At 40.8% G+C, this 17254-nt stretch overlaps 1 protein-coding gene across 2 annotated transcripts in view; it reads left to right on the top strand.

The window, feature by feature from the left end:
* Positions 1 to 17254, top strand: part of LOC124881596 (protein eva-1 homolog A) — a 97540-nt gene that overhangs the window by 76595 nt on the left and 3691 nt on the right. For both annotated transcript variants that reach the window (XM_047387225.1, XM_047387226.1), the window contains 2 exons: positions 13156 to 13284; positions 16174 to 16329. In XM_047387225.1, coding sequence (XP_047243181.1) covers positions 13156 to 13284; positions 16174 to 16329 — 285 coding nt within the window. The remainder of the gene's footprint in view (positions 1 to 13155; positions 13285 to 16173; positions 16330 to 17254) is intronic.

The following is a 17254-nucleotide window of genomic DNA, read 5'->3' as shown; positions in this document are numbered from 1 at the left end:
AAACCTGTTGGTGATTTTCCATGTTGATGGGGGTTGAGTATAAATGTCTGATTTACAATACCGGTAATTGAATTGTGAAAGTGCTCTTGATTTATTGCACAAGTTCATTGGACCTCTTTGAACTACTCATCAATTTGATTGGTCTACTGTTACCAGGCAAAATGTTTTTGGCGGCATGAAAAAAAACATGCATTAGCCGCACCGTTGTACAGGCCGCAGTGTTCAAAGTGTGTGAAAAAAGTAGCGGCTTATAATCCGGAATTTACGGTAGCTTAAATTACACTTTTCTTTTCCATATTTACTATTTAACAATCATGTATAAAGCAGTTAAAACTCATGAATGGTGTTTTAGAAGTAGATTAAACAAAAGGTGTTGCAGTTTTCCCCCTTATGTAATCTTATGTGTTGTATGATTAGACTGATGACAAACAGACTGATCCAGACCTCACTATCATAATCTCTTTCCAGAAATGACCTCTAATATAGCCCAGCTCTCTGTCAACACATGAAGGAAAAAATACATGCCTCACATTTAGATACACATGAGAAGAAGTTGACTCCCACACATCTGTTTTAAATGTGATGATGCTTAAATTATCAATGATTCTCTGTTTGTGTAATACAGTAAGGTATTACTTATCTGAGAGCTGGCGGCTGTAATCACTCTCATTTATGGTTTTTATAATTGCTTGACAATGACAGAGCTCAGGATCTACTCTGAGATGCAGTTTACACAAGAGGCAGGTGGTAATGTTTTTACCTGAATGATAACGAATAGAGTGAGATGCATGGCATCAAATCATAGAGCACATGATGATGCACAGATGCTGAAAGAAGCTGCTTTTTCATGCTGTCTAGGGCAACAACTTGTAATTTACTCAGTTATTTTGAGTGTTTACTAAAAAAAACTGTTGTGGAGAATCTCTTAAACAATGTGTTTTACTCTCTTCTAACTTTGTGTGGTTGCTTTCTCTACCTTAACTTGTAACAAAGACTATTGTAAGATCGCCTTTTTAAATTTTCCTTAAAGGCAACATATCATGCTATTGAATTCTTCCTTTTCACACTTAAATCATTCAGTTGTTGTCTATATAAAGTGGAACTGCAATGCTTTGGTCTAAACCTCTTGTTATTGCAGCTCAACAGGCTCCTCTTGACCCCATGTTCTGAAGTTAATCTGAGAGCAACTCATTTTGATGCGGTCTCTTTAAATGCTAGAGTCACTTCACACCACGCTCCCCTCCAGGTCAAAGAGCATTCCACTTCACCCTGTTCGGCCATTTTTGTGGTTTGATAACAATTATCTAAACAAGAAACAAGACAAAAACATCAAAACAATGCAAAACTGTTTAGAATCAGAATCAGAATCAGAAAAGCTTTATTGCCAAGTACGTTTTTGGACATACAAGGAATTTGTTTTGGCGTAGTCGGTGCAATACAGTACAAATTAAACAGTACAAACATATCTACAATATAATATAAATATAAGTGCACAGTTTTAAGTGAGTGAGAGTAAATATAGAGCAGTATAAGATGCAAGAGCAATACAACAGTGCAGGTGATCATTGTGCAAGTAAAGCAGTGCAAGTAAGCAGGAGTCCAAGCTGAGCGTTAATGTAACGCATAGAGTTACAGGTTACAGGTGTCCTGTCAGCAAAAAAAGGGGGGGTGTGGGGGAAAGGGAGAGTGTCAGTGTGGTTTCCGGGCTTTGTTAACCAGGCTGGTGGCAGATGGGAAAAAACTGTTCTTGTGGCGTGAGGCTTTGGTCCGGATGGACCGCAGCCTCCTGCCAGAGGGGAGAGTCTCAAAGAGTCTGTGACCGGGGTGGGAGGGATCAGCCAGAATCTTCCCGGCCCGCTTCAGGGTCCTGGAGGTGTACAGTTCCTGGAGCGACAGTAGACTGCAGCCAATCACCTTCTCAGCAGACCGAATGACACGCTGCAGCCTGCCCTTATCCTTGGCTGTAGCAGCGGCGTACCAGATGGTGATGGAGGAGGTGAGGATGGACTCAATGATGGCTGTGTAGAAGTGCACCATCATAGTCTTTGGCAGGTTGAATTTCTTCAGCTGCCGCAGGAAGAACATCCTCTGCTGGGCTTTCTTGATGAGGGAGCTGATGTTTGGCTCCCACTTGAGATCCTGGGAGATGATGGTTCCCAGGAAGCGGAAAGATTCCACAGTGTCAATTGTGGAGTCACAGAGGGTGATGGGGGCAGGTGGGGCTGGGTTCTGCCTGAAGTTCACAACCATCTCCACTGTCTTTAGAGCGTTGAGCTCAAGGTTGTTCTGGCTGCACCAGTCCAACAGATGGTCCACCTCCCATCTGTATGCGGACTCGTCACCATCAGAGATGAGTCCGATCAGGGTGGTGTCGTCCGCAAACTTCAGAAGCTTGACAGACTGGTGACTGGAGGTGCAGCTGTTGGTGTACAGGGAGAAGAGCAGAGGAGAGAGAACACAGCCTTGGGGGGAACCGGTGCTGATGGTCAGGGAGTCAGAGACGTGCTTCCCCAGCCTCACGCGCTGCTTCCTGTCAGACAGGAAGTCAGTGATCCACCTGCAGGTGGAGTCGGGCACACTCAGCTGGGAGAGCTTCTCCTGTAGCAGAACTGGGACGATGGTGTTGAAGGCAGAGCTGAAATCCACAAACAGGATCCTGGCATAGGTTCCTGTGGAGTCCAGGTGCCGGAGGATGAAGTGAAGGGCTAGGTTGACTGCATCATCTACAGACCTGTTGGCTCTGTAGGCAAACTGCAGGGGGTCAAGGAGGGGGTCGGTGATGTCTTTTAGGTGTGAGAGCACAAGGCGCTCAAAGGACTTCATCACCACAGAGGTCAGGGCGACGGGTCTGAAGTCATTAAGCCCTGTGGTCCTTGGCTTCTTGGGAACAGGGACGATGGTGGAGGACTTGAAGCAAGCTGGCACATGACATGTCTCCAGTGAGGTGTTAAATATGTCTGTGAAGACTGGAGACAGCTGATCAGCGCAGTGCTTCAGGCTGGCTGGTGAGACAGAATCCGGACCAGCAGCTTTCCGGGGGTTCTGTCTCCTGAAGAGTTTGTTGACGTCCCTCTCCTGGATGGAAAGAGCCGTCCTCGGCGTGGGTAGGGGGCTGGTGGGGGGGAACTTCAGGGTGGGGGTTGGAGGTGCCAAGGCCCCTCTTGAGGTTGGGGAGGTGGGGGTGGTGGATTGTGGCTGCAGCTGTTGGGGGGCGTCGTGGGAGATGGTTGCAGGACTGTCCCTTTGTCTTTCAAAGCGGCAGTAGAACTCGTTCAGGTCGTTGGCGAGGCGTCGGTCGTTGATGGAGTGGGGGGCTTTCGGCTTGTAGTTGGTGATTTGCTTGAGCCCTTTCCAGACAGACGCAGAGTCTGATAATATTAAAAACACACCATATGGTTATGTCCTCAAGGAGTCAAAAGCAGGGCAGAAGGCACGATGTTACTGCTATCAAAAAAATCGCCAGGATGTCCTATAAACACAATAAATTCATGTCTAAAATAAAGTTTGTTGTCATTTTTGCATTATTTTCAGCTTACTGCTTTGCTGTGCCCGTCATTTCCATTGACAGAAGGAACTGAGGTTAGTTACCAAGATATAAATTTGACCTAGAAAATGACTTACTTTTGCCCCTTTTCCACTGGCTCCTTTTGATGCAGCTCCTCACCACGTGGTTTCGCTGTACTCGGTACGGTACCAGTAGTGTTTCCGCTGACCCACTGATGGCTGAAGTTATGGCGGCTGAAGCTCCGCCTCCAGACGTCAGCACAGTGCGCTGTGCTGCTATTAAAGTTACTGTGTGACATAGTCACATTAAAGTAACCTGGGTAAATAGAAAATAAAAACATAAATAAATTAATAATAATGTTTGTATTATTGTATATGCAAGAATGTCTTATACACTCACCAGCCACTTTATTAGGTACACCTTGCTAGTATGGTGTTGGACCCCCTTTTGCCTTCAAAACTGCCTTAATCCTACGTGGCATAGATTCAACAAGGTACTGGAAACATTCCTCAGAGAGTTTGGTCTATATTGACATGATAGCATCACACAGATGCTGCAGATTTGTCGGCTGCACATCCATGATGCGAATCTCCTTTTCCACCACATCCCAAAGGTGCTCTATTGGATTGAGATCCAGTGACTGTGGAGGCCATTTGAGCAGAGAGAACTCATTGTCATGTTCAAGAAACCAATCTGAGATGATTTGTGCTTTATGACATGGCGCGTTATCCTGCTGGAAGTAACCATCAGAAGATGGATACACTGTGGTCATAAAGGAATGAAGCAACAATACTCAGGTAGGCTGTGGCGTTGACACAATGCTCAATTGCTACTAAGGGGCCCAAAGTGTGCCAAGAAAGTATCCCCCACACCATCACACCACCACCCCCAGCCTTAACCATTGATACAAGGCAGGATGGATCCATGCTTTCATGTTGTTGACGCCAAATTCTAACCCTACCATCTGAATGTCGCAGCAGAAATCGAGACTCATCAGACCAGGCGACGTTTTTCCAATATTCTATTGTCCAATTTTGGTAAGCCTGTGTGAATTGTAGCCTCAGTTTGCTGTTCTTAGCTGACAGGAGTCACCTGTCTTCCCCATTCTGATGCTCGTTTTGAACTGCAGCAGATCATCTTGACCATTTCTACGTGCCAAAATGCATTGAGTTGCTGCCATGTGATTGGCTGATTAGAAATTTGTGTTAACAAGCAGTTGGACAGGTTTACCTAATAAAGTGGCCGGTGAGTGTATATGTTTTTTCATATATAAAATGATCCACTGGGATAATTATCTAGACCACAGCCCAGCCAGAACTTATAAAAAAAGGCTCAGGGGTTCTGATGTTAGGGGTGTGTGGCAGGAGAAGCAGAGAGGAAAGATGCTGCTGTCTGGACTGGTTATGCTGCAGAGTTTTCCTAAAGAAGTTATGAGGACGTTTTTGTCTCAGCCATGGCAATAATGAGGACAAGGACATTAAAGCGCAAAACCACAGACTTTTGACCGCAGTGAAGTTAGTTTTAGGTTGATATTAGGTGTTGGACATTCGTGCTCTGCGGATTCAGCTGAGACATCCTCTGGTTGATGCAATATAGGTAGTCTGATTACAGGCAGCTGCTCTCTGCCTGCTCCCTCCTCCTGCAGATTTGCTTAAAGACAATAAATTTCCGAACCAAACACGCTGTTTCATGATGGTATTGTTTCGTGTGTTTTGGGGTAAATGTTTGTGCGTCTGAGCAGCTGATTGTATGTGTGATCAGGCTCCGCCTGCATGTAATTCAGACCGCTGATGTGTCTTTTTTTCTTTTCTTTCAGCCTTCAAGCACGGTTTATGATTTGTAAATAAAAAAAATGTATTTCAGTTTGACCCTCTCTGGCAAATGTGGTCCTTAATATAATTGTAGTTGCTTATGAGTTTTATTAACTTTTCTCTGCACTACCTCAGCGAAAACCTTCTCATTTCTCCTAGGTCCCATGGCCAATCAGTGAACAGCAGTCTTTTCACGTCAAATGTAGGCCCTAGTCGGATTTGCTCAGGAGCAACGACCAAAAAACTAGGTGCCACTACAGAAAAAACAGTAATGGAAACGCTCGCCAAGTGAGCCAAGTACAGTCGAGTAGGGCCAAATCGAGCCACTGGAAAGGGACATTTGTGAAAGGCACCTAAGGCTTATAGGCGCCTTTTCCATTGGCTCTGCTTTAGCCGGCTTCTCTACAGTCAGCCTGTTTTGTGACCATTTCCATTACTGTTTTTTTCAGCCCGGTACTGGGTATTTTGGGTACCTGCTCAGCAGCAGGTCGCATTGAGGCTGAGCAGGGCTGAGATGTGAAATGAACAGACTGCTGTTCACTGATTGGCCATGGGGATGATCAGTGGTATGAGTCTATGAGCAGAAAAACAACCACCATTTTTCAAACTTGCTACGCTACAGGCAACCCATGAAATCCTCACAAGCAACCAGTGGGTCTAACCCTTGTTGTAACAATGGGATGCAGGCTTTTCTGTGCATTACAGGAGACTGCAACATTTAGCTGCAGCTCAGTCGTGTTTCAGAAAAATGGTGACATGCATTTTTGTCACACGGTTATGGAGCACAGCACACAACACGGATGGCTGGAGGTAAAGCTTAAAGCCACAGCTCCAGCCGCTAGTGCGTACATGGAAACTCAGCAGGTTTCATGCTGAGTAGAGCAAGGTCAAGCGGAATGGAGCCATGCGGTGCTGGAACAGTGAATAGAAAAGAGGCATTAGAGTGTCAATAGATGTGATGAAGACCTAAATGCCGGCAAGACGGCAGGGAAGTTTGCAGGAGGGAGAGTGGCAGAATTTGTGCAAATAAAATTATGACTGAAAAGGCCTGAAAGTCCAGTACAGAAATAAAAATCCAGCGGCATCATTCTTGCAAAACTGCAACTTTGCACATGATAAAGCACATTAAATTAATACTCCATAAAGGTCTTTTTTTTCACATCTATTTGACACAACAATTATTGGCCAAGAGTGGGACACTGGTAACATCTTAGACACAGGACTAACTTAAATGCAGATCGAATTAAACCTCAACATCAGATGTTGCTGCGTGCTACTGCTGGATGCTGCTGGATGCTCCTATGATGATATGTTGCAAAAGCTGTCATTGCATGCTTTTCTGCGTTAAATTAATCTTTGATCAATGCATCATGTGTTCCCCTGTTCCCTGTGGAGTTCCATCAACTGCTGATGTTATTTGCTTTGTTCGACTAGCTGTTGTGCTAAGGATAGCACTATTGTTTGGAACAACCTTGCCATCAGGACATGCTTGTTGCCTTTATGTCCTATTATGCCAAAACATATCCTGCAACATTCTGTTCCTCCTCCATTCCGTATCAGCGAGAACAAATAACACATCTCCGTCTTGGTGGTTTACAGAAGATACTGTCATTTGGTGACCTCAGCTGCTGTGTGGGCCTATGAAAACTCCATAGCCCTCATGAGCTCATAACTATGAAGGAGGGAGTTGAGGCGGGTGGTTTGATGATTCAGCGTTGGGCACATCCTTGTTGACCCACAGATAGACAGCAGATAATGACAAGCTTTGCTTACCTCAGCATCAGACAAGTTTCTCTTGTTTTCAGCTGGTAAATCCATGTTGGCAACAGAGATTTAATCTGCTTGCAGTGTCAAAACTTCTGGTGCATTTTAGATTTTAGTACATTTTAGTGCATTTAATTCATTTACATCGAAGACCTAAGTTAATTTACATGTCTGTGCGGGGTCTGAGTGACAGCACTGGAAACGTGTCTTTAACACATGCTTATGACCCTATTCTGTCTATTTCTGTCACTGCATGCATATAAATGATACCCTGTTTGTGCATGGGCTTGTGCTGTGAATGAGGAGTGCTTGAATAGTTAAAACAGCTGGGGCTATGGAGTGAAATGGATGGTTGTGGTGAGGTGTGAGTGATCACTATTTGGAGTTCAGTTTGTGGGGTCTTTGCATGTGTGTGTGTGTGTGTGTGTGTGTGTGTGTGTGTGTGTGTGTGTGTACATTTATATTCATGTCTCTCCCACAGAAGGTGGGATGTGTGTTTAAACTGTCTTTTTTGTGATTACTGTGGATAGCACTGCTAAAACAAGCAAAGCATTTCTAAATCAGCAATATTTGTATTCCTTAGAACTGATAATTTCCTAAAGGCTGATTCAGCATGTTCCCTTACAGACAGACGTTGGAAGCTCAAAGGGACAAAAAGAAGAAATCTATGTTATCTGCTTGATGAATCGCTCTCTCATTGCCTGAATAAACCTTAAACAGGTCTCAACATGTACAAAATATAATTTCCTTTTTAATAGCTTCTTTGCATATTGCCTCCCCTGACTTCATTCTCAAACAACTCACTGATGCTGAAAGTCAGTGGGGTGCGGGTACTGTTCCAGTAACTAGTAACAGCATCCACACCAAAGATTGTTCTTTAAGACTCAGTCAGCACAACTTGGTCCCGCTAAAGCATGGTGGTCCAATTTCTGTTTTTCTGACCAGCCATTTAACCTTTTCTATTTTAGGTTGATCAGAGTCTCATAACTTCTAATCCAGGACTTCATGTTTTTAAGGCTTTTATATGCAAGTTTACCAGGGATGTCAATAATTGTTCAAGGTGCAAAAATAAGTGTGTCAAAACAACTGTCTTTTTGCTTCAAGACTCCTCTTTAGTTACCACAATGATGGTGGGTTGTAACTCTTTACCAGCACTTGCACACTCTAAACTCTACACCTAATAAAGTAGTAAAATAATTTGCATGGCTTAAGCTAACATAAAGTTGGAGCAGAACCAGGAAAAGGCCTTAGCGCAGACCACCAATCCCTTGATAGTGTTCACATTACTGCTGTTAAACTTGATCCACTTGGTATACACAAGACAAGAATGAGCGAGGTAAACATGCCCTCTGACATACAGGATCTGAGCTAAAAAAAGAGATGAAAATGTAAAACATTTGAAACTATTTTCATAGATAGAGATTTTATTTCTCTATTTATTTGGTGGAAAATAAACTGGTCTTGAAGATACTTAAACCCGCTTACATCTTTATACTGTGTTGTCTCCATGCAGTGCACAGTGTTGTCTGTCTCTTATAAGCTATCAAAACTAACACCTATTCATAATCAAGCTCAGTAAGGCTGGATCTGGATTCTGTTATAGCGTTACACTGGGGGAGGAAGAATAGGGAAGCGTTCTTGACACCTTCAGCTTCTGCCCTTTTACCTCGCTTGTTATTCCACAGGAATGTCATTACCTAAGTGAAAAATGGCTCTTGGTGAGTGTGCGTGTTTGGGTTTGCGGATGAGTTCATGAATGTGTGCATGGCGATGTCTGTCTACATGTCTGTGGGAGGCAAGATAAAGACCCAAAAAGAGCATATAACATTGTCTTGTTTCCATGTGTTAATAAACCTCGAACAGATTAATTCAATCATTACCATTTTGTGTGCATGAGTTGAGTTTTGAGCTTTAATCAGCACTTTTATTGATGTAGATTGAGTAGGCACTGGCTGTGTGCTAATTAAAACCAGACGGTTTATGCTCAGACTTCCAACAAGATGCCAGCACATTGTCTCTGTATTTTCTCGCCTTAAACACACTGCGTATGTTCAGTTTCAGAGCCAAACTTCAGGGTATTTAAAACAATGCTGTAAATGTTTATCCCCCTGAAGCCCGCCACCCCCACCCTTGCATGTTCTCAAGGTCTACCTTACATTAAATTAATTGGCATAGTTTTGATCTCACCTCAGATAATTAGGCCGTAATATTTTATTATATCCCCTTCGGCTTGCGAGATTTTACCTCATATATGTTCTGCATTGGTCAGCACATGGCACACAAACAGTAATGCATATGCACACGCACTGGTCTACAGAGTCGAGTGAAAACAAAGCTGTGCTCTGCCAGTGTAAACAAGGGTCATTGTTACGAGGGCTCTTTCCCGCCTAATATCTACGCTCCCTGTGGCGATAAAGGCCTCTGAAAGACACAGCTTCAGCAGAGAGGCCTCGTTTGGCAAAGCTATTTTAAGAATTACAACCAATCGTTTGCCCTTCATTTATGTGAGCATGTCATTACAATTCAGGCTTCAGGGTGTGATTTATGTGCTCGGTTTTGCTCCCTTTCACCCCCACTTTTTCCTCTTTTACTGGTTCGGTCTAACCGCCTGGCTGCTGAGGTATGGTTTGCGGCCATTTAGTTCAAGAAGTTTAACTCTTTTTAACTTTTTTGTTTTATTTTCAGAACAGCAGTGGTCATCATAATATATTCCGCTCAAGCGTGTTTTTATAAAAGGCAATGCGACTGCGTCTCATCTTCGAGAGGGTTTGTGTGTGTCGCGCTGTGGCGTCTCTTGGCTGTGAACCTGGGCCACATGTGTAGCCAATTAGGACCAATCAGAAAGCTGTAATCAGGGCGGGGCATGGGAAAGATGGGGGTGTGCCATCAGGGCTATTTTAGGACTCGTGATTAATGGGTCAGATTGATGAGGAAGAACAGGGCGGTAGCTTTGAGGTCAAATCCCATTTCTCGATTTCGCTGTTTCTTTTACCTCCAAATTTTGTGCTGTATTTGTTTTAGTTTGAGCCAAAAAGCTTTGGATAAAATGAGGTATAAAGATTTTTTTTTTCCTTTCCTCTTACGGATTTAGCTGATATATTGCTTTGGTTTGCCACATGATGATGCATTTACAGGGAGGTATTTAAATGTAACAATATACGCTTCTCCAACTGGCAAGATGGTTAAAACCATATTGAATTTTACTGAGTAGCCAACTGAAATAACTACAACTCAATAACAAAATTTTTAGACCCTCTTGTGCTTACATGTACCTTTATCCAGGCCACTTCACTGTTCTTTACTTCTCTATTAAGTTAACTGTTTCATCTGATGACCAAAACTTTAAAGCATTCTAGTGTATGACCTTTCAAATTCCTTCCTACTAAATTTAAACAGCCACTGTTTCCACAAGCTGAACCACTGTGACTGAATCCAGTGTATCCACTTGTAGTCCAGTCAAGAAAATGTCATTTTGAAGATGATCAATTTTACAGATGGCTTCATCACTATACACTACATCTTTTAAATCATCCTTAAACATGCACTAAGAACTTATCCCTAATGCCGATGTGTGGACCTATATAAAAAATATTTGGCAGGAAATATGTAGGATGTGATTTAACATATTATTTCTGAACCAGATCTTTTTTTGGAGACATTGTTTTTAAACACATCATATCCTCACATTATTTAGGGAATGATAACTAATTGCAACTTTTGCAAACATAGGGTATAAATCAATGGGTTTAATAAATACCTGACTAAACATTTTTTCAGTGCAGTTAGAGCATTGCTTTGCTTCTCCAGCTTACTTGTAGAGTTCATGAGGGGTCCATCTTTGGCCCTTTGTTGTTAATTTTGTATATGATGCCTCTTGGGCTAATCTTCAGTTAACATAATATCCCATTTTGCTGCTACACAGATGATATCCAGTTCTATCTTCCAATAACATTTTGCAGCATCTTATATATCTGATCTTCTCTGTATCCAGTAAGAGCACTCCAGTCAATCAAACAGTTTCTCTTAGCTGTTTCAAGACCCTTAAATATAAAGTATGTTGTTCTTTTGCAGTAGCTACCCCAAACCTATAGAATAGTTCAGAGAAGATTTGGGGAAATACAAATACAAACTCAAGATTTTATTTCCCTATTGTCATTTGTGTGTTTATGGAATCTTATCACACATAGACATCATCCACCATATAGTACTTATATATAGTACTAAAAATGGTACTTTACAAAGACAGAGCTGCCATGTTTTTTCTCAAAATGGTGTTAAAGTTCTGCACAAGCTCTGTTTACATATTACCAACTCTTTCAACGATAATAGTTTCCTCTGGACACCAACTTAAGCGGTAGTATAGCAGCTTTTTTGGAGGTCACTCGGGATAATTGTGATTGGTTTAGAATTCAGACTGCTGTTCCCTGTAACATGATGTAAATCTAATTATTTGCAAAGGCCCTGAAACATTCTCCAGCAGTTACACAGTGCTCTAAAAATAAGTGCATAACTCTGCCAAATAGAATTCCCCTGGAGTAAAAGTTTTAAATGTCAGTGGTTATATTTTCATTATTGCTTACAATTGGAAAAGCCTTGTAATGTGTCCAGGGGATAAGTATCCAGTGAACGGAGGAAATGTGGTCTGCTCAGCTCTATCCTTAGTTTTGATTGGCGTTTGAATCACAGCCAGATTACACCCCTGGAAAGTATATTTATTTTCTCGGCTTTTAAAAAAACTAGATGTTTTTTTTAATCCTCAATCTCGTGTCAGAATCTGAGTCTTAGAAGCGCTGATGCCTGCAGAAACACAGCAAATCTTTCTTCATCGTCCGTTTCTTTGTCCAGAGTGATGAACATGCGAGAACAGCAGAAACCCAGACAGTCAGTCATCTATCAAGCTGCAAATCACTGCTGATCCAACAAGGCAGACAAACACAGTGACCGGAGCATGGCCTGGCCTGCAAAAAACCACATGTGAGCGGACAGGAATGTATAGCCCACTGTATTGTGGGTTTGTGTCTGGTGGAAACAGTGCAGACTCTCTGAATCACAGGGCGCTGTTGGGGGGGCGTGTTGGCTGTAAGGGAGATTGAAGAAGCCTGACTTTTGTGAATTTGTATAGAGCATCAAGAGGAGTGTGAGGATGCCCTCCACTATTTAATGACATTTTTTTTTTGTTTTGTTTTAATGAAACACACCAGGCATTAGGGAAACCCTCTGTCTTCATTAACGGCATCTGTTAAGCGTCTCTGACTTCTGTTATAGCCTGTTTTAGATCTTTAGTTTCATTGAAAGATTTAAGTATGAAAATATGACATGGAAATCATGGCTCTTGCTTAATATTGTCAACAAGAGCTTAAAGGGCATAAAATTGTAGAGGGAAATATATAACATTATCTAATTTCTTTTATTTTAAACTTATGGCTTATATAGTTGTATTTTGATTTTGAGACATTAACTTGAGCATAAACTGAATACACCTTCGCTAAATGTAGCTGTAGTTTGTAGGTGCTTTTTTGCACAAAATATGAAACTTGTTTACCATCCTGCTATTTATGGAGTATCACAATGATAACCAGCTAATAATAGCAGGTTAATCGGTCAGGCTACCTGCTCCGGTTGCAAATCTGCAGTTATCTGCTTAAGAGATGTGCCACTTGTAGTTTCCCTGTTGTAGTTTTAAAGCAGGGTTACCTTAACAAAAGATATTGCAATCACAAAAATGTCCAAACATCCAGATTTGTTTTTAATGGAAGGATGGAAAATTTGCAAACTTCTTTAAATTTTGTGGTATGAAGCTGTTTAATTTTTTATAACAAGCTGCACAAATCTGTATATTCCTCTTAATTTTATGGCTATAATTAAATTAAAACTATTGAAATTGTTAAACATTTGTTTAGGATAAAGTACCTCTGTATTAGGAAATATTACTTAAGAGATAGATTGTTTAGGTTGCTTGCGGTAAATAAATTACTGGTCAATGTGACCTCTGAAAAAAACATTCCCTGAATATGCTGCAATTATTTTTATATTATCTTATCCTTTTGCATCACTTTTCCCTTGTTTTTTTTTAAGTACCAAAGAGGCTGCTCCAGGAGTCAGGGCATAAACCACCAGTGTGCCATTCACCCCCTGCCACCCGTGACCCCAATGTAGTGGGAGACGGCCCTTCTGGAGGAAGTTCAGTCCAAAGCACTGTTCCAAGTAAGCAACAAAACAAACACACAAGCTGATACGTCCAGTCTTAAACTTTCAACCTCTTCACAAAACGTTAACAGCCTTCCAAGGAATCAAGAGCAATCATAATTTATGGCTCAAGTTTAGGGGTATGTGTTTACTAAAAGTCACAAGTTTAACTGTTTCCATGTGTGTCCAGTTTAGTATATGATCATTGGTCTTTCAAACATTATGCATTTAAAGATACACTGATTAGACTACATCTAAGCACAGTCTAAGCCCATCTTATAATGACAAACATCCAATAAGGAAAAAAGGACAGAGCAAAACTGATAAAGTGAAATAATGAAAAAGAGGATAGCCCAGCAATAAACAAAGCTTCATTCTTTAGGGACAACACTCATTACTCTGCTCAGTTACCGGCACAGAACTGATTGGGAGGATGCTTGAATGAATTAGGAGTTAAAAGAGGGAACAAGCAGGAAGGGAACCTGGAATGCATGATGCAGCACTAACAGCCTCTGACGCATTAATGGATTCATTTCCATGCTTGACATTGAGAAATCCTTTTTGGGTTTGTTGGGAAAAACCTGTTTTTCTCGCTCAATGTGACTGGGATGGCAGATCGCCCATATGTCGAAGACAAGCAGCTAGGGGTACATAATTTGACTTAAATCTTCCTTGGTCAGTCTTAGTTTGAAACAGTGATGGAAACAGATTTGATCTTATTAACACTCGTTTGCTTTCTTTTATGATAAGAAATTATCTAAAACAAAACACCTGATGAAACAGGAACATTTTTATATAAATTTAACAAAGAAAATTATGCGTTGATGTTTAAAATTTCAACTGCGTAACCAACCAAGCCACTTGAAACTTATTAGAAGATAAAGTACAAGTAATGTAGACTATAGGCTTGACTCAACCAGGCCTAATAAGGCCAGCTAAAGCTATTGTCAACAGCGAATTATTGTACTATATGCAGACTTGCTAAAAATGTATGGCAGGTGGAAGGTGCCATTTCTAAGCCTAACCGTGTGAAGGATGAGGCACAGCCTAGCATTGCACCACCATCAGAGTGTGCAAATTTTTTAATGGGATTTATAGGGATTGGGGACCCCAGAGCTCTAACACAGTGCTGGGTCAATATAGACTATGCTGCTCAAAATGTATTCTCGGTTACAAATGTGTAACTGACGGCTATGTACCTCTCTGTCGCATTAGACATAAATGCGTCAAGGCGATGATGGTGCTCTGCACCACGTTAGTCATCTGCACTTAAGTGATAATATGCGTCTCTGTGGCAATTAGGCCTGGTGGATGTCCTAAACCATTCCCTCAAACCTTAACTCCACATCTAGGAATGTCCAAAACATATCTTTTTCAATACGACTGTTGTGCAGCTCTTGTTCCAAGTCATTTAAGATGAGGCTTTTGCAGATACAAAACAACAATCCAACTCTACATTAAAGTTAATTAAATCAATGCAAGGTATAGGCTTAAAAACTCAGTAGATTTAAAGTTCAGTAAAATAACACACTAGATTTCATTACAAATAAAAGGACTGAATTAATATTATAATTGTATTCCATTTGATTCACTTATAAATGACATTCAGGATCCATGCAGCAACAGATACTGTGTTTTATCCTGTCCAGCCTTAATATGCTGCTCCAACACAGGGTTACCTGTAAAGTTCTAACAATGCATCATCTGAATCCAGCATAGCTTTATCATTCCTTTCTAACTCAACACATGCAACCAAAGTCTTCAATACATATAGGTCTAGTTCCTGCTGATGAGGTTTCGATGCAGAACAGATTGCTGAGTTGGAAGGCTAGCTATGTTAGCATGTTTACTCTTCATGTGAAGACAAAGTTTCTGAAACTGCTTTTGTTCCTGCCTTTTATTGTTGCGTTCTGCAATGTAGAACTTAACAAGTTGCTTAAGAACATGTTTCTAGAAAATAGCCCTCTTATTTATATGGCTGTTTTTGTTCTCCAATATACGTAGTTGTAAATTCTTTCAACAAAATCATATTTCTTTGAGCTAGATTGCTGTCTTTATTCCTGTTTACAGTTCTGTGGATCTTTTTGTGTTTGATATAGAGAGAGATGCTCTGGTTGAATGTTAAACTGAGGTGCTCGGCACATTAATCGGTCCAGGTGGAACCACTTAACTCCACAGCGAGCAATCCTAATCTTAACTGTATTTATCAGATAGAAAAGTCTGACACACCTTAAAAAAACTACAATTAGAGGTAACACAGTTTAACAAAGTGTGCTTACCTTCACTGAACACAAAAAGTCCAAACTTAGAAATATGACTGGGTACAGACGCTCAAATAGAAGTGCATCTCACATCTGTTTTCAGGTTGTTTTTCCACCATTGCATTGTTCATTGGTGGAGATAATGATGTGGCCAAAAAAGAACCTCCTTAAGATTAAATAAAAGGCCGTACATAATAATTAGACTATGACATATGTGACCAAAGACAGCGCAAACAGAAATGACGAAAATCCAGAGGAGCAAATAGTTGCAGTTTTTTTTTTTATTAACAGAACCTCCTGAGATTTGGGGGAGCTTTTGAAATGTTGCCATAGTGCATACTATTTCCATGTGGTTCTCTGTCGCCTGAAGTTTTTGAGTCAGAGTAAATCAAACAGAAGCAGATGTGTTATCTTCTGAATCATATATTTCTCATGTACTGTACATGTGTGTGTCTTCAACGAAGTTTAGTAAAACTACCCTGAGAGACTTAGGTGACTCAGTTTTCTGACTGATGTTTTCTCAATACAGTCTGTTTTACTGGAAATTACCCAAGTAGTGATAAATTACTCATTCTGAATGTCATGGGCTAGAGGTTGAAGTTTTATGGTGGCCTACTGTTTCTTAAACTGTATCTTTTCATTTTAGCTCGGAGCCCCGACAAGAAGAAACCATCTGAAACCAGAACAGGCAGAGGAAACAGTCCATCACAGCCACCAGGCATGAATCCTGTGATCAACTCCACTTCCAGAGTCAACATGGCCCTCATCAGCAATGCACTGGCAGCATACACCTACATATCAGGTTGGAGAGTGTTCCTGAAACCCAATGAGGCATCACAGCAAATCCAGACTTAAAGCTGCAATAGAGTTTGCATTTATCTGATATTGTTGAGGAAAAAAGTAAAAGAAGAAGAAAAACTTTATGTAATCTGCTCCAAGAACAGACTTTTTTAGAGTGTGTTTCTTCCTTGTTTTATTATTTCCATTTCTGGGACTGAAATGAACAGCTCCATGGTCCATTGTGCATGCATGAAATAAACAATAAACATACAAGGCATATGCTGAACATTACCTGAGGCTCAAAAAGTTTTCTTGCATATGTAATCTTAATACATTTTTATTTTCAATAAATATTTGTTGCAGCAATAATACCAAAACTAGGCTTACATTTTTTTACGCTTTCTTTCTTTTTAATTTGAATGTCAAATGTGTAAGATAGAGTAATAATACAGTTGGGAAAATATGTATTGAGATAATTCTTTTCAGTATGGTAAAAAGGTCTTGTGAATGCATTGATGGTGCTGCAGCAGAGCTAAGTGTAAACAACCACTGAGAGCCAAACCACTGGGATGATTGTAATGTGGGGTTTCTCCCTTGAGAACAAACAAGATTCACAGAATCTGGAATGCATTTTTGCAAAACATTTGTTGTCTATTGATAACATTTTTCTTTATTTTGTGTCTGAATCAATTGGTTCAGTTCATAAGAGATGGCCCCAGTCTTAAAAATGTAAAATATGTACTAAATAGAAGTTACACCACCATATACACCTATTGGTACTTTAAAGTAAATTATTCTTGTTGTGGTTTAATCTTGAGCTGAAAAATACAGCCTTTTATTTCAGCACATTCCTTCAGCAGTAAAAAAAAAATCTACAATTCAAATTATTTGTTATAAACAAAATTCTCAGGGCCATAATTATTGTCACTCCTAACAATCCCTATAAA

This window comes from Girardinichthys multiradiatus, chromosome 15 (genome assembly GCF_021462225.1).
Source record: "Girardinichthys multiradiatus isolate DD_20200921_A chromosome 15, DD_fGirMul_XY1, whole genome shotgun sequence".
Classification (NCBI taxonomy): Eukaryota; Metazoa; Chordata; class Actinopteri; order Cyprinodontiformes; family Goodeidae; genus Girardinichthys; species Girardinichthys multiradiatus.
Note: the sequence above shows the minus strand (reverse complement) of the source record. Positions and strands in the feature narration are given on the sequence as shown.